This window comes from Ixodes scapularis, unplaced genomic scaffold, assembly GCF_016920785.2.
Source record: "Ixodes scapularis isolate PalLabHiFi unplaced genomic scaffold, ASM1692078v2 PGA_scaffold3__209_contigs__length_174095766, whole genome shotgun sequence".
Taxonomy (NCBI): domain Eukaryota; kingdom Metazoa; phylum Arthropoda; class Arachnida; order Ixodida; family Ixodidae; genus Ixodes; species Ixodes scapularis.
In genome coordinates, this window is record NW_024609868.1 from 165,433,575 (window position 1) to 165,461,571 (window position 27,997).

At 43.9% G+C, this 27,997-nt stretch overlaps 1 protein-coding gene across 1 annotated transcript in view; it reads right to left on the reverse strand.

Annotated features, from left to right (window-relative positions):
* Window positions 1-27,997, reverse strand: part of LOC8043212 ((3R)-3-hydroxyacyl-CoA dehydrogenase) — a 42,116-nt gene that overhangs the window by 4,555 nt on the left and 9,564 nt on the right. Inside the window, exons 2-3 of the mRNA XM_002416114.3 lie at window positions 22,401-22,601; window positions 20,177-20,382 (exon numbers count right to left, since the gene is read on the reverse strand). Coding sequence (XP_002416159.3) covers window positions 20,177-20,382; window positions 22,401-22,601 — 407 coding nt within the window. The remainder of the gene's footprint in view (window positions 1-20,176; window positions 20,383-22,400; window positions 22,602-27,997) is intronic.

The following is a 27,997-nucleotide window of genomic DNA, read 5'->3' on the forward strand; positions in this document are numbered from 1 at the left end:
CCGTCTCGGGAAGCCCGAAGAAGCCAAAGTAGAGCCAAATCTGACCATACTTGGCAAGAGTCTGGGTGTTTTTACCTTGATTCGCCAAAACAAAGTGCAAGTGTCAGGGCTCACTACCTGGTAGTTCCATTGTCATCTGGCCTCTTGGTCAAAATTGCCAAATGAGTTCGAGTTAGGCGTACAACCGAGTAGGTTGGTTGTCATCTGGCATATTTTTCCTAAATCGCCAAACCAGTGTCAAAGTTAGGCTTCACATCCTGATAATTAGGTTGTCAATAGGAAACTGTGCTCTAAAGTTTCCAAACAAGTGCCAGAGTTAGAATTACTCCCTGAGAGTTCAGCTTCCAATAGCCATATTTGGACACGAACCGCCAAAAATGTGCTAAAGTTCGGACTCCTTTCCTGATAGTTGAGCACTAATCTGGCATTCTTGGCGTAAATTGCCTAACTAGTGCTAGAGTTAGGCTCCTCCCATGAAAGTTTGATGATCGACTGGCGTCTTTGGTCCCAAATCGCCAAACAAGTCTCATAGTTAGGCTTCATTGCCTGCTAGTACGGTTAGCGTCTCGCATCTTTGGACCTCAATTCTCCAAATAATGGGAGACTTAGGTAATCAGGGCGGGTCCCGTCGGCTTATGTATGCTTGGATATGGGTGACCGATGAGTTATTGGTATGTCACGGGTAGTCTGCGACGTAATTAAATGAAACTTGAGTTTATTTCGCGCGCAGCATCATTATTTAATTTTGTTTGTTTCCTTTTTCCTCCAGCCAAAAGCTGGGCCGAGTGTTTTTCCCGTGGTTGGGCCAAACAACGGTGATTTTCGCTAAGGCAGATTACGCCAGAATGTTTGACTGTCACATATGTACGCGCTCCAGTATCCGATGGGAGATGTACACAGGCTCTAACGGACCAGCTGTTGGCTCGACATTTCCGCAACTGTTGCCATCGAGCGGGCGCTGCGCGAGCTTGATGTACGCAGGTCTCTTCAACACATGCCATTATTAGGTGACGCGTTGCAAAAGCGAGCTCAGGTCTGGGCATGTGCTGCAATGTGAATTACTACCTTCATATGGGTCACATTTCACTTTGCAGCACAAACCAAGGCATACGCGCTCCGCGCTCCTGCAAGGTCAGACTAGCCCCAGCATGCATGCGCGCATTGGCTTTCGCCCCGTGACATCGCCTCCGTCTCGCCTTCGTCTTTCACGACTCCCCTCCACTCTGCGTGGCGCGCCTTCTTTTCCACTATTTTGTGCACGGACGGATGCCGTCAGCTCTACCCTGTCATGTGGCTACTAATGATAACGCATGAAAACAGATCGTTTCGTGTCTCTGAAGACTGCAGTGCAGCAGTACAGGTGAAAAGGCACCAGCTTTGGAATTACGCAAACACAAAAAGGCACTACAAAAAAGTCGGGCTAATGTCAATTATAGTTTAGTCATCAATGGTCAGTCGTTTACTTGGGATGTTGAAAAGAAATATACCGTTTTTATTTGTAAGCCTGCTTTCTTGAGTGAACAAGAATGACGACTAGCATGTTCTAATGCTAGGCAAAGCAAGGCTGATGCTGGTGTTTTGACAGAGGCGCGTCTGGTACTGGTGGTAAACTGCCGTTGTATAAAAACAAAGTTAATGAGATTGCATTTTTGGATACAACTGTTAAGCTACGGGAAGTAATGGGCACTGAATCTTTGTTTGATGATATCATTTCTAATGCTAAAAGTTTCCCGTCCGGATCTACCGGCTATCGAAAGGGCATGCACCCGCATGGTTGGAGAGTGTTTTTCAATCTCATTTGAATGAAGTAGACATGTTGTGGTTTTCGAAAAAAATGTTGAGTCGGTGTGGTGCCGCGTTTAGTTTCTTGAAGAAAGTAGTTAAGTGTTTGGAAAAATTTACACTCCTCCTGACGGTAATGAGAACTAGATTTGTTTACTTTCTGACATGTCATCCGTAATAGGTGATAATGTATTTTAGGTAAATATCTCGAGTTGCTGTATTTTGATTGAATGATTCGAACTCAACCAAGTATTAGATACTAAGTTTGCTCTTCGGTTTCGAATACATATTGTATACATTTGGCTCGAACCAATGCCTGCTGTGGTTAACGGTTTTAAGCACCGTTCTCAATTTGGTTCTGCCCAATAACGCGAATACTGTAAGCAGTATTAGATTTCGCACTGAGATACGTGATCGCGACGTGGTTGTAACACAGTTAAATGTGTCCGGCATACTTGAGCAGGTACAGCTTCATTGAAAGATCTTTGCTTATCAAAAAGGAAATGATGATGCCACTTCCACTAAGCTGGAAATATATTTCTCAAGTTTGTTTTTTCTTTTTGTCAGAATGTCGTATCTCTGGGGAACTTTGGTGCGCTTTTTTGGGATACAATACTGCACTTAGTTCACACACTTGTACAGTCAAGATTTATACGGTGAAGGTAAAGTAAAAAAAAAAGCGCTAGATTAACGTCCGAATGTGCAGACTATAGAAAAACGAAGCGCGCCTACTGGGCACTTTTTTATATCATCTCTCCCCTTAGCGAAAAGTCGTTCAAAATCAGTACACTCGAAGTGTACTGAAGTAAACTAAAAGTATACTCTCAGTGCGGTCTTTGTACTGATTGTATACTTTAAGTGTACTTAAAGTATACTTCCAGTAAAAATGGCGGTGGACTGAAAGTATACTCGTCCGTACAAAACTAGTACATGTAGTAGAATCGTAGCGCCCGCGGCAAAAAGTAGTTCAAAATCAGTATACTGAAAGTGCACTTCAGTATACTAAAGGTCTATTTTCAGTGCTTGCAGTTGGTGTACTCAAATTATAATAACGGGTATATATATATATATATATATATATATATATATATATATATATATATCTTTAACATCAACACACTAAAAACGCGATAGATAGGCCGATGCCGTTTTCACAAAATATTTGTGGGGCTCGGTGGACATTAGATGAGTAAATAAACGTCACAGTACGTTGTCTAATTAGCTTTTTTAATTGACACTGTAATTGACCATGTTGAATTCTCAATTTTAAAGGGGCTATGAATAAACTCTAGCCCAACTGAAACCATTTGCGGAAAGGTAACGAGTTTTAGGTTATTCATAGCTAAAACACTGCCTTTCGTCGCCTGATTAAAAACAGCGCACTGGACAGAGCGCAGGATGCTATTCATAATTATTCCCTTCAGTCGAACCGTTGGAAGTATGATGCTGGAGCATGCACCAAAGGCACGCCTTCAAAAGAGTGCAACTTCGTTCATGCTGAATGCGACAGCACTTTATGAGGGTTGTAACGTCACTAGAAAAGTAAATAATACATAGAACTCCAGTATGAGAAGTTCTCGCTAACACAAACAAACATGCCATCACCGATATGCCATGTCAAAACCGCTAATTTCACTCTCCACTTTGCCCGCCCCTGCCGCGCGTGGTTCTTGAATCGAGGGAAAAAGTGCGAAATTTGATAAATAAATATTTTAAAGCCCCTTGCTGTTTCGTGAATAGTTTTGATTGTGTTAGGCTCCAATAACGACCGCCTCTAAAACAGCAAAAATAATAAAAAGTAAATTTACGGATTTTAATTACTTAAAAAAATGTTGCCACGGTTATTCACCCATGTAATGTCCGCCGAGTCGCACGACACACATGAAGAGTGCATCAACATGACATACGCTGTTTCAGATATCTGCATCCACAGCAATCAATAGGACAGGAAGCAAAAGAAACCACGGCTAATAAGGGGGACATAAGATGCTCCACCTTCCAGGGTCGCATGCAGCGCAAATCGACTTCCGAACCGCGTAAGCGAAGTGATGTTATGAATGGAAGCTCGTTCTGAAATTGGCAGGAGAAATCGGCGCCTTCATGTAACAACCTCAACCTTTCACCGAAAGTGTTTCATGGTGTAGGTTTATCTTGCAAAACTCTAAGACATCTCAAGTAACGTGAAAAGAGATCTACGATTGCAACAACGAACAACACCGTCGATCGAGATTTGCACACTGTAAAAAATCGACGTAAATTTAACGTGTCTTTCCCTCGTCAAAAAAGACGGACACGCTCATTGTTTCAAAACACGAGGTTGCCCTCATTACTTATGTGCCGCGAGAGCCGATCCTTCCAGAATAGCCGAATACCAACGGTGCAAGCATGCGCTGATGAATCAAAATAGCCTTGGCGACAAGGGAGAAATTCATGAAAGATGTGGTTGTGTTGTCCCTGTTTTAATTGTTTATTCTTTCTTCATCCATGACTTTAACCAACACGCTCTTCTACCAAGCAAGGGAGAAATTGCTTGAGATAGTTTCAATTTTACACTGAAAAAGAAAACCGAAAGTTTAGATAACACCTAAGATAGACCAAACGTTTTGTTAATTTTTTACGAATATAATAAAGTGACATTATTATTATTAATATATTAATTTGCTTAATTTTGTCTTCAAAAAAAAAAAAAGAACAAAAAGAGACTTTTGAAAACTGCGCAAGACCATCGCTATTGCAATCAGCTTCCTTTCGGCCGCCGTTGGAGTTTCAGAGAGTTCGAGCAACGCTTCCTTTTTACGTTTTAGCAGTTTTTGCGGATATTTTAGATAGCTTACTTACGAATACCGTGTTCAATAATAGGAAGCGATTGCTGAGAGCTGGGAGACACAGCGTCGCAAGTGGCGGACAGTCATGGCCGACTGGTGCTAGCGAAGGTGAGGAAGTTCCTTTTGTTCCTGCCGAAGTGCGCCGCTGTTTCAAACTTTGTCTTGTACCGTGTGCTTGCTAAGCTATGCTTGACTCTCACTATGCTCTACCCGGTTTTATTTCGTTATTTGAAAAGAGCGTATCTTCAAAATTTATGGCTCTCTCCGCAGAGTGAGAAAGATTCGCATGCTGCGGAACCGAGGGCCAGCCGAGGGCCTGTCCTGGTCGCCGTCCCTACGACGGTCGCCCGACGACGCTTTTGCGGAGCGCTCAAGTACAGTCTGACGGCAGTTCAAGCAATCACAGGTCATGCTAGTTCTGACGTGTGGTTCCAACAGTCTCTCGTCAACGATTTGTTTCATAAAGCAGGAGCGTGAAAAACGTTACAAGAGCGAGCAGCATGATTTCTTGCCCGTGCTGATGCCTGTGCCATAGAGACGGACTATCTCTTTGCGTATGCCGAAGCGGCACGCTTTCCAAGTTTGCGATTTTGTGTTGTGAATAAAGTGAGTTTGGATGTCACGTTTTTTAGTGGCGGCGAAAGCCGCTACAAAAGGCAGAGCAGTTAGAAAAAGCAAAAGCATGAAAAAAATAATAAAGGACCTGATTATTCGATGGAGTTGAAAGACTACCAATGTACCAACTCGCCCAGTTATTCTTTGTCAAAGAATAATAGCCAATACTAATAAATTAAATAAATGCCAACTTTTAAATGGTTAGAAATTTAAAATTGATGCAGTACAGCCCTACCCTGCTCTAGTGCTTTTATGATATCAGATAATGTGTAAATATATAGGATAGTTTATAGCAACCATTTATGTCCGACCATTATATTGAATCTTTTCTCTAAAAGCTCGAAGTTATATAAAAAAAGTACTTATCATAAATTAAGCCGCACAACTGAATGTGTAATAGCGAATGACTTGTATGTGCGTTCACAGCAAAAGAAAAGGAGGCATTAAGAAAATGCCAATCATTTTGTTTGCTGTGTGTTAGAGCTTCTTTCAGGTATCAGGTTTTCAGAAACGATATTGTCCGATTTTCCTTGCCCTTTTGTCGGGATGAGGATGTTACTATCTTGCCTTCCTCTTATAGTGGTCCTTTGAGCGAATTATGTGATGTTATATCATAGAGTGGCATAGGGTAATTTTCTCTTCTCTTTTTACGCAGGATGTAATGGCATACCATCATCACAAACGAGAGTGTACAGTGAGGCAGGCTCGGAAACTTGAATAAAGTGATAAGTAAGATTTCAATTTCTGTCTTATCAATTATGCGAAGAACACTGATCATAATGCTTGTATGCTACACATACATACTTTCAGTTGAAAAATGCAATGCACCTCTCCTTTATGGCTTTTCTCAGACAGTTTCAGAAGACGCCAGTACGTCATTCTCACGAGGAATAGAGCTGCCATAGATTTCCTCGTTAATTTCCTGACTCATTTTTAAGAGTGCATCTCCCGATGGTGGCGCCTCTGTATTATCATCATCAATTGAGTTGTCAACGGCGTTTCTTAACATTTCACGAGAATGGAACTGTATGAGATGAAATTTCACAGGTTGGAATACAGCCGTTCAAAGAAACACTTTTGAAAAGTCAGCTTTTTAAATGCAGGCGCCAATTTTTCTGGTCAATTTGAGACCGTTCTTTCCATTCAGAACGCCCGACATACACGGCGTCCCAGATAACTTGCACCATACTTAAAAAAACACCGGAGGGCTCTGCAGGAGTGAAATCAACTGTCGTTAGCAAGTGTCTTGAGAAAGTGCACAGATTTTTTTAATGTGCCTGGTTATGTAAATAACTAAGATTAATGAGCTAACCTTGCAAATATTCTTTTAAGGGCCAAGATATCAATTGTAAAGTTGCAGGGCGCATTGAGAAACACCCAATTAAAGTGTTTGAAACATAATACGTTTTCGTGCTTTTTTCCCGCCTTCAAAGAACGCACATTCGCGGCGCGCTCGCACGCCTTGATTGGTGAAGTGAGTTGTCACGGAGTATTTTTTTGTATTTCGCGGGCGTTTTTTTTTTTTGAAGGCTAGGGAAAAGGAGCATGCAAAGTGCACCTTGTTGAAAATGGTTTAATTGGGTGTTTCTTAATGCGCTCTACAACTTTCCATTTCACACCTCGGCATTTAAACGAAGATTTCAAAAGTTAGCTTGTTACTCTTAATTAAAGAAATAGGCGCACTAAAACAATTTCGTGCACTTTCGCAAGAGACTTTCTAACAGTGTACAGTTGGTTTCACTACCGCAGAACGCTCCGTTTTTTTGGTGCAAGTTATTTGGGACACTCCGCCTATATGTACTGGTAGTGTACATTTAGTACACTAAAAGCATACATGTAATGTACTAGGGGTGCATTTGTAGTATGCTAAAAGTACACTCGAGGTGCACTTATGGTATACTACATATGTAATTGGGGTGTACTAAAAGTATAATATTTTGTTTCATAAAAGTGTGAAACTAGTACGATTTCAGTACATACCCTAAGTTCACTATTAGTATACTTTCAGTATACTGATTTTGAACGACTTTTCGCTAAGGGTCATTCAAAAGAATAACTTCATGAACGACATTATTATTGATACTGCAGGTATTGTTTGCCTCTTGCGTAAAATTAATATGTTGAAGTCGACTGGTCCTCAAGCATTATATCCAACTGTATTACTCAAGTGTTACGAAATTGTAACACGGTACTCGCATATGATATTCAAAAGTTCGTTTGAAGCGGGATTGGTTCCTGAAGACTGAAAGTCCCCAAATGAAATACATGTTTTTAATCAATTGAAAAGAGACTTGTTCAAAAATATAAACCCATAAATTTAATGTCTAGTTTATGTTAACGTCCAAATTCTGTAGACACATTCTGTAGAAAAATGTGCTCAATTTAAATTGAATATTGCAATTCCTTTACACTATATCTGCATGGCCTCATGTAATACACAGTTAAAAGGAGTCCAAGACTACATACCGAGAGCTCTAGATAAAAAAAAAGAGCAAGTAGGTGCAATCTTTCTAAATTTTTGTAAAGCATTTGACACTGTACCACATAAACCTCTAGATATTAAACTAGCATCTCTAAATACAAGTCGTAAACTACTGAACTGGGTACAAAATTACCTCAACGGTCGCAAGCAGTCTGTTGTTTTAAATGCCAGTAAATCATCACCTACAGGCGTAACCTCAACTGTACAGCAAGGCAGCGTTCTTGGACATTTGCTGTTTTTTTAATTTATATAAATGGCATTGTTCCACGCGTTCCGCCGCTCATGGAACTATATGCCGAGGAATGCGTAATTTGTAGAGACATCAATGCACCACAAGGTTCTAAACCTTCATATCGAAGCTGACAGGTCTGATAGCTAAATATAATTTCGAGCATTGGGATGCGTAACCAACTTGCTTTCTGCAAAAGTTTTTTTCCGAATTTCCATCACAATACACTATACAAAAAGTTAATTTTTCAATATCTCTGAGTTTAATTATCTGGGTGCCTTTAACCAGTAGCGTAAATGAAATAAATATCTAGAATACACAATAAGAAAGACAAGTTGAAATTTTTGTTGATTTAAAACATTTTTCAAGATTAATAAAATTTGAGCGACTTCCAACCAAGTACTAACTGGAAATCCTGCGTTTTGATTCCTACTCGGCTTTTCTTCAGGCATGGCGGTAGCGATGACCGTGGAGGAGTAGCGTTTTCGTGTTCGTCTTCCTTTACAGTATTGCATTTCTTTGAGTTGGTGATGTCTCAACGCCCGGTGGACGTACGCGGATGGTCGAGGCGCCGAGAAAACTTACGTTTTCTTGTGTAGTTCGTATGTGCCACGACTTCAAGAAAAGTAGCTGTCGGTGGTTAATTGCAACGTCGAGAATGGGGGTGTTCTTAAAGTCGATGCGGCGGGATTTGGCGCCGCAGTGTTCAGGAACCGCACGGCGCTCGGGGTTGAACTTGCGAACAACGTTTTGGTATTGTCGGATAATCTCCTGAAAGTTCTTGGTTTCGCCAATGTACGTGAGGGGGACGGACGTTTGGTCGTGGCATAAATCTTGATCCCCTCTTTAGTCCTAGTATATAGGCAACACTGATGCGCGCGGATTACCGGGACTGCGTATTTCTCTGTGCTTGCAGATGCTGATGACGTTTGTTCAAACGACGGGCAGTGCAGTGGATAAAACAGCTTGTGTAGCCGTTTACCTTAAGTTCCGCAAAGACGGCTTGATCCTATTTTCTTCTGCCAGGATCATTCACGAACATAATCCTAGTCATGGCGAAAAGGTGTCCTGACAACCAACGCCTTTTGACTAATAGGATTCGGATGAGTTGAGTCAACCTGAAAGGTGGTGCCCAGTGTGTGTCAGTTTTCTGTATGCAAAAAAAAAAAATGTCAGCTATTTTATTTGTTTTATCAGCACAATCAGAAAAGTCAAGGTGTCATCTTTTTTTCGCATTTTATAGTACACTAAATGGGCGGCTCCATGAAGTTTGGGTGCGTCAGGAACATGTTCACTTTGGATGCTTTTAGAATACAGAAGCATCCGTCTATGTACCGAAATAACACCTTGGGACCTGCGGTGAACGACTGCAGCGCCGTCTGTTCAACGGCTTCCATGCTTTGATTTACCTTGGTGACTGAAAGGGACGCACCCATCGTGGTTCCGCTTGTCTGTTCAAAAATTCCCAATAAAACTGAAGTGGGCGCCACCGAGGCAAAAATCAAGGAGGTGACAGGATTCATCCACGCTCAGCCTAGTCCTCTCCTTCAAATTGCTGTCTTTGTCAGGGGCTTTTCTTGTGGGTGCAACTGCTAGAAGAACTGGAACAGTTCTACAAAGAGCAATGACGTAGAAAGGTACAATGCTCTCGTCAGCTTTACCCTTTAACGGCGAAACTTGATTCACAAAATCGCTGAAGTTGCGCACAAAGGTCTTAGTTTTTCCATTATGTGGAGAAAGAGTGTGGTGAAGATAGTTGGAAAGACCTTTAATCGAAGATGTCGTAAATTCTGCAATTTGAAAGTAAACATATTCGGCAGAAATGTGCCTGGTTGGCTGAGAGTTAAAATCTTAAAATCAATCTCCAACCAAAATTTCAAAGGCAAACCGACGTTTCAAGACCAACTCGGTTTCTTCTTCAGGGGTGACTGAAGGCACGCGGACACAGCCGCAGCTCCTAACCTCTTTGTCTTCAAAAAAAAAAAAAGAAAAGAAAAAAAGCAAAAGAACTTAAAAAAGGAGAAATTAGGACATTAAAAAAAATTGTAAAATAACCTTTTAGTTATGGAGATGGTCGTCTCTTCAGCTTTTCCGTGAGGTCACGGAGGCCATGCGTGTACACAGAGGGCACAGCGCCCGGAGACCTGTTTAGGTTTCCTGGCGTGTGCTGGATTTGCAAAGATTCCAAGAAAAGTCTTCTTCGAAAATTGGGCCCTGTGTCCACCACGTGCGCGTTCGCGAAGTCAATGCGATGGTCTAGGGTATTGCAACGTACGGCGATGGTGCTGCGCTCACTGTCAAACTTCCGCACGTCGTTCTTGTGTCGGCGAATACGCTCGGGAAATTACTTCGTCTCACAGATGTAGGTTGCGGGGCACTCTGCGCAAGGAATGGTGTAAACCAGGCCCTGTGCTCTTTCTTTTGGTAGACGATATTTCGGTCTTGGCAATCTCACCGCTTCGGCCGCTGTTAAATTTTTTTCACCGGACTTGGGCTCCCCTCGTCGGAAACACGTCAACACATGTAGAAAATGCTGGCCACTTCGGGGAACGCGCCTCGCAAATACATCTCAGCGACGATGACACCATGGTGTCTTTCAACGTGGCGTCCCTCTCCACAAGTGTCCCAGGTCCTCTTGCAGTCACTGCAGCCCGCGAAGCTCTAAAAAAAGACAGCTCATTGACCACAAGAACCAACCTCACTGTGGATGAACTGTGCTGTCTGCTCGAGTTTGTCTCGGCGGCCCATACTTGACCTTCAAAGGGGAGCTTTTCAAGCAGGTCAGTGGCACTCGAATGGGTGCGGTGATCACAGTCACAGCGGCGAACCTCACGATGAAAACAATCGAGCAAAAAGCGCTGAGGTCTTTATCCAAAAGCCCCAAAGTATTCATGCGCTATGTAGATGATTGTTTCTGGATTCTCAAAAAAATAGACATGACTAATTTTTGGCACACCTCAACTCTATCGAGCGGGCCTTTCAATTTACCGTGGAATGTGAGATGGATGTCAGCTTGCCGTTCCTTTATGTGCATGTGAGCCGACGAGGGAAAGATCTGATGTTTACGGTGTACCGAAATCCAACACACACTGGACGCTACATCGATTTTGACTCCAATCATCCAACGAGTCATAAAGCCTCAGTGGTTTCGACCCTCCTGCGTAGGGCAACGATTATCTGCTCGTCGGAAACCGATAAGAAGAAGGAGAAGACCATAATTGAAGACCTAAATAAAAAGGTCTACTCTAGAAGTTTCATTGAGGGCATCGCCCGACGCCAAGGTCTCGCTAGACAAAACCTAATGCCAGTAAAAGAAAGACAGCCCCATCGAGTCGCAAGCATCAGCGTTCCCTACGTAAAGGGAACCAGCGAAACGCTCGCACAAGCACATAGGAAAGGAAGGTAGTCTGGTGTCCCAGAAGCATATGTCCACACTGGGAAGGTTTATGCCGAGACCGAAAGATCTTCTGCCAAAAGACTGAGCACAGGGCTTGGTTTCCACCATTCTTTGCGCAAAGCGCCCCGCAATCTACATCGGCGATACGAAGAACTTTCCCGAGCGTATCCGCCAACACAAGAACAACGTGCGGAAGTTTGACAGCGAGCGCAGCGCCATCGCCGAACATTCCGATACCCTAGACCTTCGCGTTGGCTTTGCGAACGCGGAAGTGGTGGACACAGAGCCCAATTTTCGAAGAAGACTTTTCTTGGAATTGTGGCAAATCCAGCACACGCCAGGAAACCTAAACAGGTCGCTGGGCGCTCGTCCCTCTGTGTACGCGCATTGCCTTCGTGACCTGACGGAAAAGCTGAAGAGACGACCATCCCTATAACTAAAAAGTTATCTTAAACTTTCTCATTTTCCTAATTTCTCCTTTTAGAGCGCAGCTCTTAGGGGACCGTTTCCGGCTTGAGCGGCGTCGCCGTCACCGTCGGCGTAACCCCGAGGTCACGGGAGGGGTCACGTGACCCATGAGGTCACGTGACACCCCTGAGGCCATGTGACCCCCGAGGTCACGTGACTTCCCAGGTCACGTGACCCCTCAGAGGTCACGTGACCCCTGAGGTCGATGACCCCCTCAGGTCACGTGACCCCCTGAGGTCACGTGACCCCTGAAGTCACGTGAACCCCTTGTGGTCACGTGACCGCCGATGTCACGTGACCCCCTGAGGTCACGTGGCCCCCTGAGTTCGCGTGACGCCCCTCCCCCGAGGTCACGTGACCCCCCTGACATCACACGACCCCCCCCCTCCCGCTGAGGTCACGAGACCTCAAGGTGTCACCCATCCCTCAGTACGCTTCCATCCTCCTCCTCAAGAGCTGCGCTCTAACCGGCGTTACAGAAAATTGTAAACGGCTTTCATTTTTTTTTAATTTCTTTTCGTGTACTTTTTTTTTCTTTCCTTTCGTTTTTGACGACAAAGAGGTTAGGAGCTTCTGCTGTGTCCGCGCGCCTTCAGTCATCCCTGAAGAAGAAACCGAGTTTGTCTTGAAACGTCGGGTTGCCTTTTCAAATATTTGTTGGAGATACATTTTAGAACTTTAAATTCGTCAATGGGCAGAAGTGGAACGTTACAATAATGAATCTTGGGGAGACAATAGAAACCGGTGCCTATCTATTTGTGCAGAGAAGCCACAGGTAGAGGTTTCTTGATTCTAGATATTAGTAAATGAATTCTGTCAGGATCGTTTTCAGTTTTGCCTGAACTAGTGGCATAGGCCGAAAGCTTTGCCTACCAAAGCGTGGCCTGCACGTCTGCGGTGAAAACAACTAACATAAAAAAGGAAAGTTTCGAGGCTGAAGCCTAGCGACAAAGCGAAACTCAGTACGTACACTGCAAATATTTTCGCGAATCTCTTCTCCAGAAGAAGCTCTCTTTCTGACGTCGAAGTTCTATCAAATGGTCACGGCTTCAACGTGATAATATAACGAGGCCACCTGGGCAGAAAATGGTTGTCACCTTAGAACACGGCATCCTGGACAGGATTCCAAGCACTCGCGAATGAATCGGACAAACGTAGTAAAAATCATGACACAACTTAACGAGAGAAGTGAAAAAAAAAAGAAGAAAACACTCCGGGCTCTTTGAGAATATGACAAGATCGTGTTTCCTTTTTTTTTTTTTTTTCTTTTTCTGCAGGCAATGGAAACTTGAAGTCCCTCCTAGACCGAGAGGCTTAGAGCAAAACGTCTGGGGTCTTCTTGACACCTCTGCGCACGAAAAGCTCCAAAAAAGACCATACGCCACAATTTCAGGCAAAAATGAACAGAGGTCCTGGCGGAATTGTTCAAGTAACATCAAGAAACAAGAAACGTCAACCTGCGGCTTCTTTGCAGAAGTAGATATGCAACAGGTTTTTATGGTCTCCCCAAGATTGATGAGCGTAACGTTCCTCTCCGGCTCATTGCAGACTTCATGACATCATCGCTCCGAGCTCTGTTCAAGTTCAACTACCGTCACCGCACCCTTTCTCCTCACGTTGGAAGAACGACGACTTCCGTGCGCAACTCCAGCGACTTCGTAGAGGTAAGCGCTGAGGAATGCATGATCTCTTTCGACGCCATTGAGCTTTGTGGAAGCGTTCCGGTTCCTCTGACAGTTGCCACCTACAGAGACGCCCTCGACAAAAACAACGATTGGAAGAACAAGACAAGCCTTAGCGTGGATAAACTCTGCCGCCTCCTTTAGTTTTGCCTCACTAGCAGCTACTTCAGCTTCAAGAAGGAATTTTACAAACAGACATGAAGAACCGCGATGGGCGCGTTCATTTCGTCAAGACGGCAAACCTATGTATGGAAGTCATTGAACAAACGGCGCTGCAGTCGTTCGCCGCACATCCCAATGTGCTCTTGCGGTGCGTAGACGACTGCGGTGCCTTAGATGAGCAGCCAGTCAGTGTCCTTTAGAAAGCGAAAGAAAAGGAACCTTGCGTTTTCTCGATGTGCTGATAAAATGAAAAAAGGAAGAGCCGATATTTTTTTCTCTGCATAAAACTTACCCCGACCGATTGCTACATCCAGCTTGACTCGAACCATCCAACAAGTCACAAGGCGTCGGTTGTCAGGACTTTCTTGGCCAGGTCAACGACCATGGCATGAATAAGATTAACAGAAGAAAGGACGATTAACCGTCTTTGTGGACCTTAAGATAAACGTCTAGACGAGCAGTTTTATCCATCGCACTGCCCGTCAAATGAACAAAAGTCATCAGTACCTGCAGCCACCGCCAGTTCGTAGTGCCGGCCAACTATGTGCATCAGCGTTCCTTATCTACCAGGAAAATTCAAAGCACACGTAAACTGCCTACAGAGGGGATCCAGATGTCCCATAAGCCAATATCAACTCTTAACCGGCTTATGCCACGCCCAAAATATTGCCCTCCTATAGGGTGAGCGCAAGGCTTTGTTTACAGGATTCCTTGCGCGGATTGCCCAGCCACGTACATCGGCGAAACCAAGCACTTTCAGGAGAGGGTCCGACAACACCAAAACAATGTCTTCAAGTCCGACTACGAACGCAGCACGGCTGCAAAACACTGCAACTTTAAAAAAATGCCACATCTACTTTAAGAACAACCTCCGTTTCGACGCTGAAACCAACCGCCGACAGTGACTTTTCTTCCGACACGTACAACTTACTACAAAAAGTAATTACGTTAGGTTGCTGAGAATTGACCTCAAAAGTAATTTGAGTAGAGTAGAAATTACTGAAGTGGAAAGTAATTGAGAAAATTACTAATAACGTAAAAAATAGCCAATTACTTTTGAAGTTACTTTTATGTTTTTTTTTTATGGTAACAAGAACGTACACAGGTTTTGATCCGTTAGCGAAATCGTGCTAGCCAAATATGAATCGGCTATTTTTTTCACAGAAACACTTTATAAGCTAGTTCTGCTTCTGCGTGCCTAATTGTTTTGTACTTTTTTTTTTGTTTTTTGGTCAAGGATGTACTGCGAATGTGCCATTGCTACACGGAGGTTTAGCACTGCCTCAGCTTGAGTTTTACGGCAGTGCATGTTTGTTTAGAGTGTTGCGTATATTACATTTAAAAAGTACTTGAAGTAAAGCACAAAGTGAATGAGAGGTTATTTACTTCAAGTAGAGTTATAAGTACACCGGTGCAATGTACTTCAAGTAACGTAATATAAATCCAAAATAGTTCAGTGTAAAGTACAAGTACTTTTAACACAATCTTTCATAATGCCCTTTCACTCCCTATACAGTGTTTGTTTTAACTGGTATGCATTTCTCCAGGGGTAAGCGGAGGTGCATCGGAGTTTTACGGAAACGGCAGCAAATATTGTATAAAGTGAAGTCGCCACACAGTAGTTGTTTTACTCTCGCTGACGAGCTATTTGACAGAATAAACTTCTAAGGCACGTATTTGTGTCGGTCTTATAGCCGCCATTACTTCACTTAGAAAAATGACCGGATGACGTCTCGGAAGAGCGCGTTTTCACACGACGTTACAACATTGTTTGTTTTCAAATTCGGGGAATATACATTGAAGTCGGCAGTTTTACTTTTCTTGGAAAGTGCCAGAAAAGACACTTTAGTAAAGTACTGGTACATGTTCAGAGAATGTACTCCAAGTAAAGTACAAGTTTTCTAGACAGTAGAACATCAAGTACGATGTACTTAGAGTACCTCCCAACACGGCTTGTTTATGATTTTTATGTAAGAACGTTGGGTTAAATACTAAAGTTCCTCGAAAGATCTTCGAATCTTTGAAGATCAGCATATTCTGAGCTTTGAAAGGAAAGGCAACGCAAAAAGGTCACCTTTGCGTTGCCCTTTAGCACGCTATTTTTTGAGTACAGCACAAACTGCGGGAGCACCACATGAGCTTCAGAGAAGTGCTGAATTTTGTTGCCTCTTTAGAGTGAGGATGCAGTGTGTTCACCTCCTGTAGTGGGCGAGAGTTTCTACGTTGGCGAGAAGCGGCGACCAGGCCTTGCTTCAAATGGCTCAAGCCTCATTGAAGTTCGGGGCACAAAAAAAAAACAAAAAAAAAAAACCGCCAGACTACGGCGCTAATCCAGTAGTTACGCGGCCTCTCTTGCGTCGCGTCTGTTCGATCCCCGCGCCTCGTAGCAGTGTTGTTGCAGTGGGAGGCTCGTGAAAATGTTCGGAAGTTTCTTCTCCTCTCCCTGCTTTCCCCCCCCCCCTTCCCTATGTCATACGCCTGTCCCCCTTTGCAAATATGAGATGATCTTCCAACATCTTATCTAGTTTGTGCAAGAATGTTTGTTTGTTGACAGGAAAATCAACCACTAAAATTCGAAAGTAATTTGGTATTTGTTTAAAAGTTACTCGGCAACAGTAATTAGAGTAAACTACTAATTACCAAAATAAAAATGTAATTGAAAGTTACTGAACTACTCAGAAAAGTGTTTAACTACAGTAACTTGAGTAGAGTAGTTGAAGTACGTACATGTCTGCTTTTCTTAGTCATGGCATATAAAAACCACGCCACAAATCACAAGTATGTATCTCGGCGCTCTACCGTCCGCGTACGTCCACGGTTTTCAAGACGTAACACACTCATAGAGAACTGTACCGCCGTAAAATAAGACAAGCATCAAAACACCGCACTTCAACGACCATCGGCACAGTCATCCCTGAAGGAGAGCCGAGTCAAAAAAGTCAAATTGGACGGTTAGTGTTTATACAGCGTAAGGTCGGTCTGCCAGGATGGGGCGACACTGGTTTACATAGATGAGCAATTTCGCAAGTGAAGTACGACTGCTAACCTGGGGTCTTTAACGTGCTCACGCAGTTGTGATACACTACCGCACGCCGGTACGATGCTCATCCAGATCGAAACGGGCAGGGGTGAGGCTCGAACTCAAGATTTCTGGGTTCTGGATCACTAGCTTTCGCTCCACGTGCGTCGAGCTGGGTGTGCGCTTTAGCCACACCCAGCTCGGCCACTGATTCCCCCAGGAGAGCCGAACAGACATCAAAACCGACGGTTCTCAGTATGCCTTGGTTGGACATCCCTGAGTTTTAATTATTTTACCCAACCAGACTGATCTCAGTCCAATGTTTACGTTCAAAATTTTACATGTTTCACCAGACATTAAACAAACACTTTACTTTTTACATGCTTTTAGAGTACGCGTGCGTCATTTCTGATGCTTACCAAGATTATTTTGTTGAGCGATTGGAAAAGCTTCAAGATCAAGCGGCGCGGTAAGTTATAACTATGACACAGACGTTAGTATTTATGAGATAAAATTCATGCTGGGTTTGGAATCCTACTCAATATATGCGCCAACCCTGAGATCCTGGGTTCGAGCCCCACCCCGGCCCGTTTCGATCTAAATGAGCATCGTACCGGCGTGCGGTCGTGTATCAATACAACAATATACTCGACTTATGCTTAAGCCATGGTCCCTCACTCTTCAGTAACATCACGTACATACCCGGCATTAGTGACCATCTCGTCATCGATTTAATTCTCTCTCTCTCTGCTCCTCGTAGATCGCATTACTGCAAATTCTTTCGGAATTACGCGAGAGCTGATTGCGCAGTTATCAACTCTAACGTCGAAGATTTTTATCATACTTACTCAGTTAATTTCTGGGAAAGAACGGTTAACGAAAACTGGACTCTCTTCAAAGATAAAATGATCTAACTAATCGAACGTTTTATTCTACTGACCCCTATTATATCTAATAAAACTAACCCTGGGTACAATAAAACAATTCATCATCAATTCAACAGGAAAAAAAGACTATAAGTGAACTAAAGCTGTCAACACTACGGCTTCTTGGAACGCCTACCACGTATGCGATAGGGCTTATAAATCTGCCATTAATCATGCCAAAAACAAAATTCTATAGTATCGACCTCCCCAACATACTACCCACCAAGCCAAAAACGTTTTCGAAAATAATCAATCCGCACAATCACTTCCTTTGCAATTTGTCGATGACGACGGACTTCCGCTTTCAGATAAATACGGCGCTCTTGCTAATAACAATTTCTTCTGCTCCATCTTTACTAACGAGTACATGCTAAATATTCACGACTCGTCCCAATCCATCCACCCTCTTATGAATCTTATCTTAATTAACTGCAATGGAGTACTTAAGGCAACAAATCAACTGAAGGTGTCCTCCAGCTCCGGTGATGACCAAATTAACTCTGAGGTATTAATGAACGCTAAACACATTTCTTCCACTTTCCCCTGCGACATGTTCTCTCAATCTCGTAAACTCTCTGAAGCTCCATCCAATTTGAAAATTTCTAACGTTATACCTGTCATAAGACTGACGATCACCAATTGATCAGGAACTATCGTCCCATCTCGCTCACCAGCGTTTCATTCAAACTCTTGGAGCATATTCTCCATTCTAGCCTAATAAACTTTCTAGACTCTCGCAACCTCCTTTTCAAGCACCAGCACGAATTTCGCAAGTCTTACTCATGCGAAACTCAACTAACAGCATTTCTAAGTGACGTTTACTCAAATTTCGATTTCAATGTTCAAACTGATGCCATCTTCATTGACTTCCCCAAAGCACTCGACAAGGCCCCTCATCAACGTATTTTAATGAAGCTAAGGGATATTAACATTCACCCCTCTGTACTCGAGTGAATTTCTGAATACCTCACCAAACGCACTCAGTACACTTCTATTAACAATGTAAAATCTGCCACAAGCACAGTAACGTCCGGCGTCCCTCAGGGAACCCTTCTTGGCCCCCTTCTTATTTATATGCATTAATGATTTTCACCATGCCATCACTTCTGAAGTATGTTTGTTCGCCGATGGCTGTGTCTTCTATAAACCGATTAATTTACGCCACGATCAACTAATCTTGCAGAACGATCTCCACCTTATAATTTAGTGGTGTCATGACTTTAAACTATAATAATAGTAAGTCGCTATCTTTTTCCCCACAGTTCAGATGTTCTACCCTCCTCTTACCACCTTTCTAGCATCCCAGTAACTGCTTATTCATCGTACAAATATCTAAAAATTCATCTGACATCTGACCTGTCATGGACCACTCGCACAGCATCTCTCATCGCCGATGCTAACCGCACCCTCGGATTTTTTCGCCGTAATCTCAGCCAAGCTACATCCCTAGTAAAAAAAACTAGCTTATACTACCTTGGTCAGAACTAAACTAGAATTCGCTTCTTCCGTATGGTCACAGTGACATGCATACCTAACTAACAACATGGAATCCGTTCAAAGCAGAGCCCTCCGTTTTATTATTCCGACTATTCCCTTACGCAAGCATATCAGAATTTCGCCAATCAGCTAACCTTGACGCTCTTTCTCACCGCCGCGGGGTGTCTCGTCTTTTATTCATCGGATATTTTATTACAGCAGCCATCTCGGATGAAGTTTGCTATTGCCTCCTTACCGCATTTTGTCTTGTCTCGACCATTCTTGTAAACTCCGTCCGTATTCATCGTCAACCGTCACTCACCAAATGTCTTCTTTACCATTGGCCATTGACGACTGGAACTCACTGCCTGACGTAATTTTTCCCCTATCTGTTGCATAAACAATTTTCGGCAGCCATTAGCTTATTTTTTTCTGACCTATACAAGTTTTTGTTCGTAAATAGTTGCTATTTGTTTGTTTCTTCAAGTGTTCACTCCCTTGTATAATGCCCCTGGACCTTCCAGGAATGATAAGTGATGATGATTAATATATAGAGGACAAAATTTAATATAGCAATTATTCTCATCAGACTTATTATCATAACCCCCGCATTGAACAGCGCGAGTACCCTCTGGAGTCAACATACCTTTCATCGCGATGTGATCACCCAAATAAGTCTTTTTGAATGTATCCCTAATAGAGACTATATCGGTAATTCTTCCTTTGTAAAAATGATAAAAGATTGGAACATGCTGCCACCAGAACGGGTTGGCATTTTAGACAATAAGATTGTTTTCTTGGTTGCGAAAGTACGAGTGCTTATGTTAACCTCCCTGTATTTTTTCTGTCATCCCTACAAAAATATCCTCGAACCGTAGAAGGAATTATTCTAATAATTAAAAAAAAAAACGCAAAACGTATAAGGTTCAAGTCCGCCCTTATCTTGTTCTTACCGCCTACATTGATGTGTTTCATGCAAAAATATATTTCGGGGTGGCTTAAGAAGAAGAATAAACAAAATGAAATATACATGAATTTTGCGGCGGGTCAAAGCATGGTGGAAATAGCAAGGCAAGGGTGGATGCTTGGATCTTCTGCAAATATACAACTCACCCTGAGGTTGGTGCTGATCGTGTTGTCAAAAACGGTGTCACTCATTTCAGCCAACAGCGTGGGCTTTTCCACAACACCGGCGCTGTTCACCACGCACGTAATCTTCCTTCCCGGAAACGATGACTTGATTTTTTCAAACAGTACATCGACTGCGGTTGAGTCGGAAACGTCCACGTTGATAGCCCGGTGATCGCCCTTGTACGAGGCTGTGGAACGAAACGTGCACGGAGAATACAAAACGATTCGGCAGTTCACTTATAAGCCTAATTCTAGCGAGATAAAGTTACAGTAGAATTTTCCTGGAGAAAAACAGATTTGCATTCGGGCTCATAATAAGGGAGCAACAAAGCCAGTCATGCGATCTGTATTGCCTACACCATGGATCGGCAACATTTTGCTCCAGCGGGCCGAATCAACGCAAAAGCAGAAACAGAGTGGGCCGGGTGGTAAATAGTGAAGGGAAGGGATTACCTAACATGAAGAAGAAATATGATGCACAGTGAACTGTTACGTCCAGTGCTGCACGCTGTAATTTGGCAAGACTCTTGAAACTGAGGCTCTGAATCCGTCATTATGGTACAGTCATACTGTTAGTGATTGGTCTTGAGTTGCTTTAAAAAGAGAACAACTTATTTTTTGTCCACTATCTCCTTTTTTTGTTCATTCCTGAAGAACATTGATTTGAGAGTATATGATTATTCGTTTCAGTCGTGTTATTGATACTCTCAATGTGTTTTGTCAGGAGCCAAGAACCTGGAACTAGTCTAAGGTACCCCTAAAATGTTGTTTGGCTTGTTCTCTATTGGTGGCTGCTTGTCGTGGTTGGATAAAGGATGCTCGGGGAATGAAATTGGCACTCCTCCTGATTTTGTTGTGGGTGCTGTTTGCCTTCCCTTTTGTCCTTCTCTTTGTTAGCGTTTTTAATTTGATATTTATTTATTTATTTATTTATTACATACTGCAGGCCTTTTGATAGGCCTTTGCAGGTGTCGGGTGCAAAAGACTTGTAAACCACCATTTCACATGGCTTTCATAATGTTTAGTAATTGACACTCATAACTAACAATCAACGGGCAAAAAAGTTTGTACGACATATGTTCAAAAAGGTTCACAAGAGCACAATGGCAATACCTAAAAAGGATGATCATCAAGTGCTTTATTAAAATTAGGGGCTATGAATATATTGTAAGGGAGGGCGTTCCAATCTGATATGGTGCGTGGAAAATATGAAAACTTAAAAATGTTGGTTCGAGCAAATATTGGTTGAAGAGAAAACTGATGGTGGTTCCTAGTGGCTCTGGAAGATAAGGAGGTTATATATAAACTTGAGTCGACGCACAGCTTGTTGTTATAAAGTAGATACAAGAACTTCAGTCTTGCAATTTTCCTACGCTGTTCCAGGGACGCGATATTGTTTGCCGCTATTCTATTGTTTGTGGTGTTGGCTTAAGGCGGTAAGCTAGGAGAAGCTCCGAGCCAGGAACTAGTTCATGTCTCTCCTAACCAATAATAGAGTCTTTTCATAACATGGATGTTTGGAATTTTCGATCCAAGAAGCCAGGTCAATGGAGCTTGTACAAACCCCTCTATCCACCACTTTTGGATCATCGAAGGCCATCGACAGTGCGCGTTTTTGCAGTTTGGTGTGTTAAAGTAACTGTTGGTTGTCATTTCCTCGGATTCCGTTCTTGCATGGGGCAAAAGCTAATTCGTTAGAAATTTTCTTTACCGTAGTTGTTTTTCTTGATATTGATATTTTCCACTCTCAAGTTTGTTTTTTATTTTATTTTTATTTTTGTGATATGTTCTCTGAATATGTTTAACTACTTAATGCCTCCAGAGTATTGACGTGAGTTTTATAGCTGAGTAGTTATTGACGAATATTCAAATTTATGTTTTAAATGGAAAGTTTTTGAATGCATGACACTGTTAGATGGCATATAGTAATCTAATCGCCCGTACTAGTACATGTTTCTCCACAGGGACAAATAATGTGTATGTGTATATTAAATCTTTCGAAATAAAAGGAAATCTTCTGTAGTATCTGATAAATAAATGATGACTGATTTGTTTCTATGAGAATAAAGACAGCGATTAGTATATATCTACAGCGAACTATGCAAAAGGTTCGGATTTTAAAGGAAATACTTTTTGTTCATCCAAACTTTGCCCCTGAAGGTTTGTTAGTATATGCATACGGTTTGACCTCAATTCTTCAACGAACCTTGGAGCATTTGCAGTGTTTCGTCGGAACCTGTCCTGTTTCTGTCGGCCACGACGACGGTGGCGCCCTCTCGAGCAAGAACCAGGCAGGCGCTCCTGCCGATGCCACTGGCGCCCCCCGTCACCACTGCCAGGCGACCTTCGAGACCCAAAGAACGACACTTGGTTTCCCTGGGAGCCCGGTAGCTGTTAACAGCCGTCCCTGAAAGGGAAGAAATGCGTGTGAAGAGCAACAACTAAATGAAATCACGAATAACATGTTCTTGCTGATAACACTAAAAACTAAAACTAATAAATTTAGATCTTTTATATGCACGTTTTGGTACATATCGGCGCTCCTATTTGAAATGGAATGATAAGCGACATGGCACCACCTGCTGGAGAAATTATTCATTATCACGACAGATAGAAGCAATACGTCTGGTTGGTCTATCTTTATAGAAATAAGTCACTTCATTTTGTCTTAAAAAATAAAAATATGTTTTAATAAAATACTTCGTTGAATTTATGCTGTGAGGCCTTCCCTTTTCATCTTTGGGCTCAAATCGTCTTCCAGAGTCGCTTTTTTGCCAAAGAATGCACCTTCCCATCGCAGGCGTCGAGATTCAAAAAGTCGGAAGATGTCACTCGAATTATTTCGGGCCGTCGGGGTCACGCTACCTCTTAAAATGTGCAGCTCAGGTTCAACAGGCATCTTCCTCATTGCTCCATCTCCATCGCGCCTCAGTGGTTCCGAGTAACCAAATCCCTACTCTTCCCTTTACGGCGACATCCATGGCTCACGAGGCTTAGGTGGAGACCCCCATGCGTGTTTCATGTAGGGTCGTTGTGGCAGTGTTGTACGCGTTTCTTAACAATAGGAAGGAAAGCTGGTTGCCCGTTGATTTTTAAGCTTGGAACGAGTCTCCGTTACTTGTTCCAGTGGTTCGAAAGAAACGCGTTCCTGTTACATTTCCAAAATTGTATCGTGTTGTAATACTAGGGAATTTTCACCAATTACTACCATGTTGCGCTCACCGTACTACAGGAGCCTTTAAAGCGTGCTTTCAAACGCACACACCGCGTTCAGGGTAGCACCCGGGCGCACACTTAAAACCATGCTTCAACGACTCCGGTATGGCGGTACGCGAAACACGGTAGCGGTGTGTTAAAAGTTCCCTTTAACGCTGCACTTTGCGTAATTCAATGAAATATTGCGCTGGATAATCAGTTCATAAATAAAGCGAGCAAGTGAAATGCACACATTAATCTACATGTCAAGTCCCCACGATCGCATTTGTTCCAGGTAATCCCCAGCTTTCTTGTTCATGGGTACATCTTACCCGCTCTCTCCTGCTTTCCGTCAAACGCTGTAAAATATTAATTCAAGTCGAAAAACTGCGTATTTACTTAATTATTTTTTTAATAGTCTGTAGGTCCTTCTGGGTAGGACCTTTAACACTGCACATATGAAAGACACAAAAAACAATAAAATAAAAACTTGCGCAGCAGTGCAAACATATCAAAAATCGTAACTGAAAAAAATACAAAAAAAAACTAGCACAGCAGTGGAAACATAAAAGAAATCGTGAGTCTAATAATACCTAAATTGCTGCTGATAAGGGAGCGAAAACAATCAGGGTTAGTCTCGGTGACGATGCGATCTGTTCAATCATTCCACGACACTACTGTTCTGAGGAAAAAAGAATACAAAAAAGAAGTGCGGAAGGTGAAACGGTCAATCTTGCATGATTGATTAGTACGTGGTGTAATGAAATGCGACTGTGTTAGGGTGCCTTGGCTCAGAGATGATGCACAGTAAATGCGATGAAAAGGGCATAAGCAAGAAAGCTTGCTTCTTAAGACAAGTTCTGGAAGGTCAGCTTTCTTTTTTAATAAGGTGACGCTGGAGTGTTAAGGATACTCAGAAAAAAATAAAGCGCGCGACTCGGTTTTGAAAAGCGTCTATTTCAGTGGTCAAATACGTTTGGTGAGGATCCCAGTTTCTTGATGCGCATATTGTAATATTCCCCGAGGTACTAATTGACAGCCATAATACAAACATATTCAATATAATTTCGTATCATAGGGACGTGTACTTTTTATTCCTAGGCCAGACCATTTTTTAACTGAGTTTTATGGACTCAATTTGCAAGATAATATTATTCCCATTGGCTTACTCTACGCTGACCTAGCAGCCAGGTCGCCCCCCCCCCCCCCACACACACACACACGCACACAAACACACAATACCTCGAACTCTTCGCTCGAAGACGTAACTTCCTAAAGTAAGTTGCTTTCTCATTGATTTTCTGCGAAATATTTAAATTTTGAAACAAAATACACCTAGGTACTATCGCGCACACTATTGAAAAGGACCAATTTGGACATGTCATATCACTTAAATGCATCGGCATTCATCAAGCTGGCAATCTGTCACAATAAACTGATAGCCAGTGAAGCCTCTAGAACTTTTTCTTTATAGAACACTGCCACAGTCAGCATGACTATGCAAACCGTCGTTGTGTATTGTTTTCGCAAACCATTTATTATCCGCCACTCTCATTCTAACCGCTTAGATGCAATTTCAACATGCTTCAATGAAACGCCGGCAGGGTTGATAACTTGCAGTAACGCCCGCATTTTTCCTTCGTGACTGTGAGAGTCGGCCCCGCCATCGCCGTGAATGGACGCGGGAACGGGTCTGAGTTTCTTTTTCTTTTCTGTGCGTGTTTGCGTTTGCACATGTGCGCCCGGGTGTGGGTGGGCTGGTGGCGCTCGTGCGGGCTGGTGCGGGGGACATGGGAGAAAAGAAGAGAAAAAAAGGAGCACGTGGTGTGACCTTTTGGGGGGATTCGAAATTAGCTTCGCATGTAAATAGACGTGTTTTTTTTTTTTTTCTTCCCCCTATCCGCGGAGTCCTGTCTGGTTTACTCTTCCGTCAGCAACCATCAGCTGCTTCCGTCGCCGTGTCCCGGCACAATCTCTAAGAAGGAACATCTTTACTGGCACAGTCGACAAGATTGCGTCAGCGGACCCCGGCGGCGTGATCTTCACAGCGGAATCGGTGGACAGCGACTTGACGCGGCACTGGTGGAGCCTTCTAAAGAGAAGACTGGACCACCGAGCTCCTTGAAGATTGGACCACCGAGCTTCTTCGTGGTGATAGAGCTACCTCGGACCAGAGGCCGTCCCAGCGAGGAACGCCCCAGTCTACAGCTCGGACATCAATTTCGTGCCTGACTATCCTGAGCAGCGGGCTCGGTCTGTGATCTAGTGGCAGTCGTTGACCTTACGGCAAGGTGATTCTTTGACGTGTGCTCGCCATGGATACAGACAGCGCAGAGCGGCGGATGCCAGTTCTAACGCCAGAGCAGAACAGGGGTCGGAAAAGGAATGTTTACGGGCCAGGTGAATCGTCACCTTCGAGTGGATTAGTGGCAAACTCGCAGACACAAGGGGATGGGAACGGAGGAGTCCGATCATACAGCTCAATTGAAAAGGAGATACAGCTTGCAAGGGAGAAAGAACGGCTGTTACGCCTCGAGCTAAAACTAGAACATCTACGCTCAGAAAACCGAACGCGAGCCAGTGGAGGCGGCATGGAGTTCAACCTTCGAGATTAAGTTTTTCGCTTTTCGAGATTGATGAAGGGAGTACTAACTCCCATGCCGTCGTCCGATATATTAGTGCCGCGCTGGTTTGATGGCGTAGAAAATGTCTTCGAGACGTAGGAAGTCCCTGAGCGGCTCAGAGAATATCTTGTGCGACCTTATTTCACGGAGAGCATGCGTGCACTAGTGAATAGGCTTAACATGGGTGAGAGAAGTGGGTATGGTGCGGTCAAATAATGGGTCTTGTTAGAGCTCGGATTGTCGCGAGCTGAGGTCTGGAGGCCCTTTATTGAAACCAAAACTTATCTCAAGGAAAAACACGAGAACCCAAGGCAGGGCATCATACCTGAAAATTATCAGGTGAAGTGTTTTAAGGGGTATTCACACGAGGGAGAAATCCCGGGGATTTCTCCACGACACGCGCATCCCGCGACGAAAATGTCAGGCTTTGCGATGCGCAAAAGCCTCGCGTTTTTGTCTCGTGATGCGCGCGTGCCGGGGAGAAATCCCCGGGATTTCTCCCTCGTGTGAATACCCCATTAAGGGCAAGAAATTGGGACACCTTTCCCGCGAATGCCCCCGGACGAAGACACCAGTCGAAGAACTTCTGTTTCACAAGAAAAGAGTAGACGCCGAGAATGTCACCGTGGAGGAAGATTCCAGCCGTGAGGCCGACAAGGTGGCGACCGAGGTGGGCAAGACCGTCGTAGCAACTTGGACCACCAAGGTCAGAAGAGGTGGGACCCATTGGTCCGCGAGGCGCTTCAGATTCTGTTACAGGCCGACGACACGAAGCGGTCGTCGAAGAACATTCAATGCTGCGTGTCTGTGCAGGCGGACGTTGACGACAGATATGAGCTGAACGTCTCGCGTGCCTGGAAAACGCCTCAGCGAGCCGAGGGTGACCACGACGAGCAGGTGAACGTCGACGACGAAAGGCCGTGCACTTGGCCTAGGCGGCAGGCGTCCCGGCGACCTGAGGACGACCCATGTGTGAACTTCGACAACGTCGACGCCGGTCCCAACATCTTACCTGGGTTGCACAAATTCCTACAAGCCAATAGCGACCACGTTGAGAATATGGGCGCCGGTTACAAAGAAGAACCGAGGGTACCTTCTGGGAGGCGGAAATGCCGGCAAACCGAGGATGGCGACGGCGTGAATGTTGACGACGACGAAGGACTGAACTTATCGCCTGGGCGGTAGGCGTTTCAGCGTGCCGAAGACGGCGATTGCCAGAACGTGGACGACGACGAAGGACCGAACTTACTGCCTGGGCGGCAGGCGTTTCTTCGAGCGGGGGATGATCACGACGAGAACGTGAACGTCGACGACGAGAAAGAACCGAATATCTTGCTTTGGCGGCAGGCGTTCTGGCAAGCTGATAGTGACTACGGCAGGGTAGTGGGTGTCGACAAGAACTCGGACATCTTGTTAGGGTGGCTGACGTCACAGCCGGCCGGTGAAGATGTCAGAGAAAGCGGGGACTGCGACGCCATTGTGGGACCACATTTCAGTGGTCCCACAATATAGCTAGGGACGCCGATGAAAACTCGACCACCTACCAGCCGGCCACGTGTGAGAGAGCTGAGAGTGCAGAAGACATCGACAACGACGACCGCCTGCGAGGCACATTCCTGATTCGTAAGTCAGGACAGAGTATAAACTGTCGTCGCTCTTGCGCGGGGGTGTTCCGGAATTCGCTATGCACCATCCGATTCAAGCCCCGTCGATATCTGAATGGCTTGAATAACTTGTCGGCAAAGAGACCGAGGCTAGGAGGCTAGATGCTACGCCAGTTTTAGCACGAGATTTGTCACTCCTTTGGAGCCTTGGCGGGCGCAGTAAGAATCGCTTTACTAGCATGTGATTTGCATTTGGTGTAAATTTCTTCTATACTTTGGATTCTTGCGGGTTGAGTCACTAACTTTGTGCAAAGTGTGATTGATACGCGTACGCGTTTGAGTCTAGATGTTACATATTATTTTTGACATTTCGTGTCTAA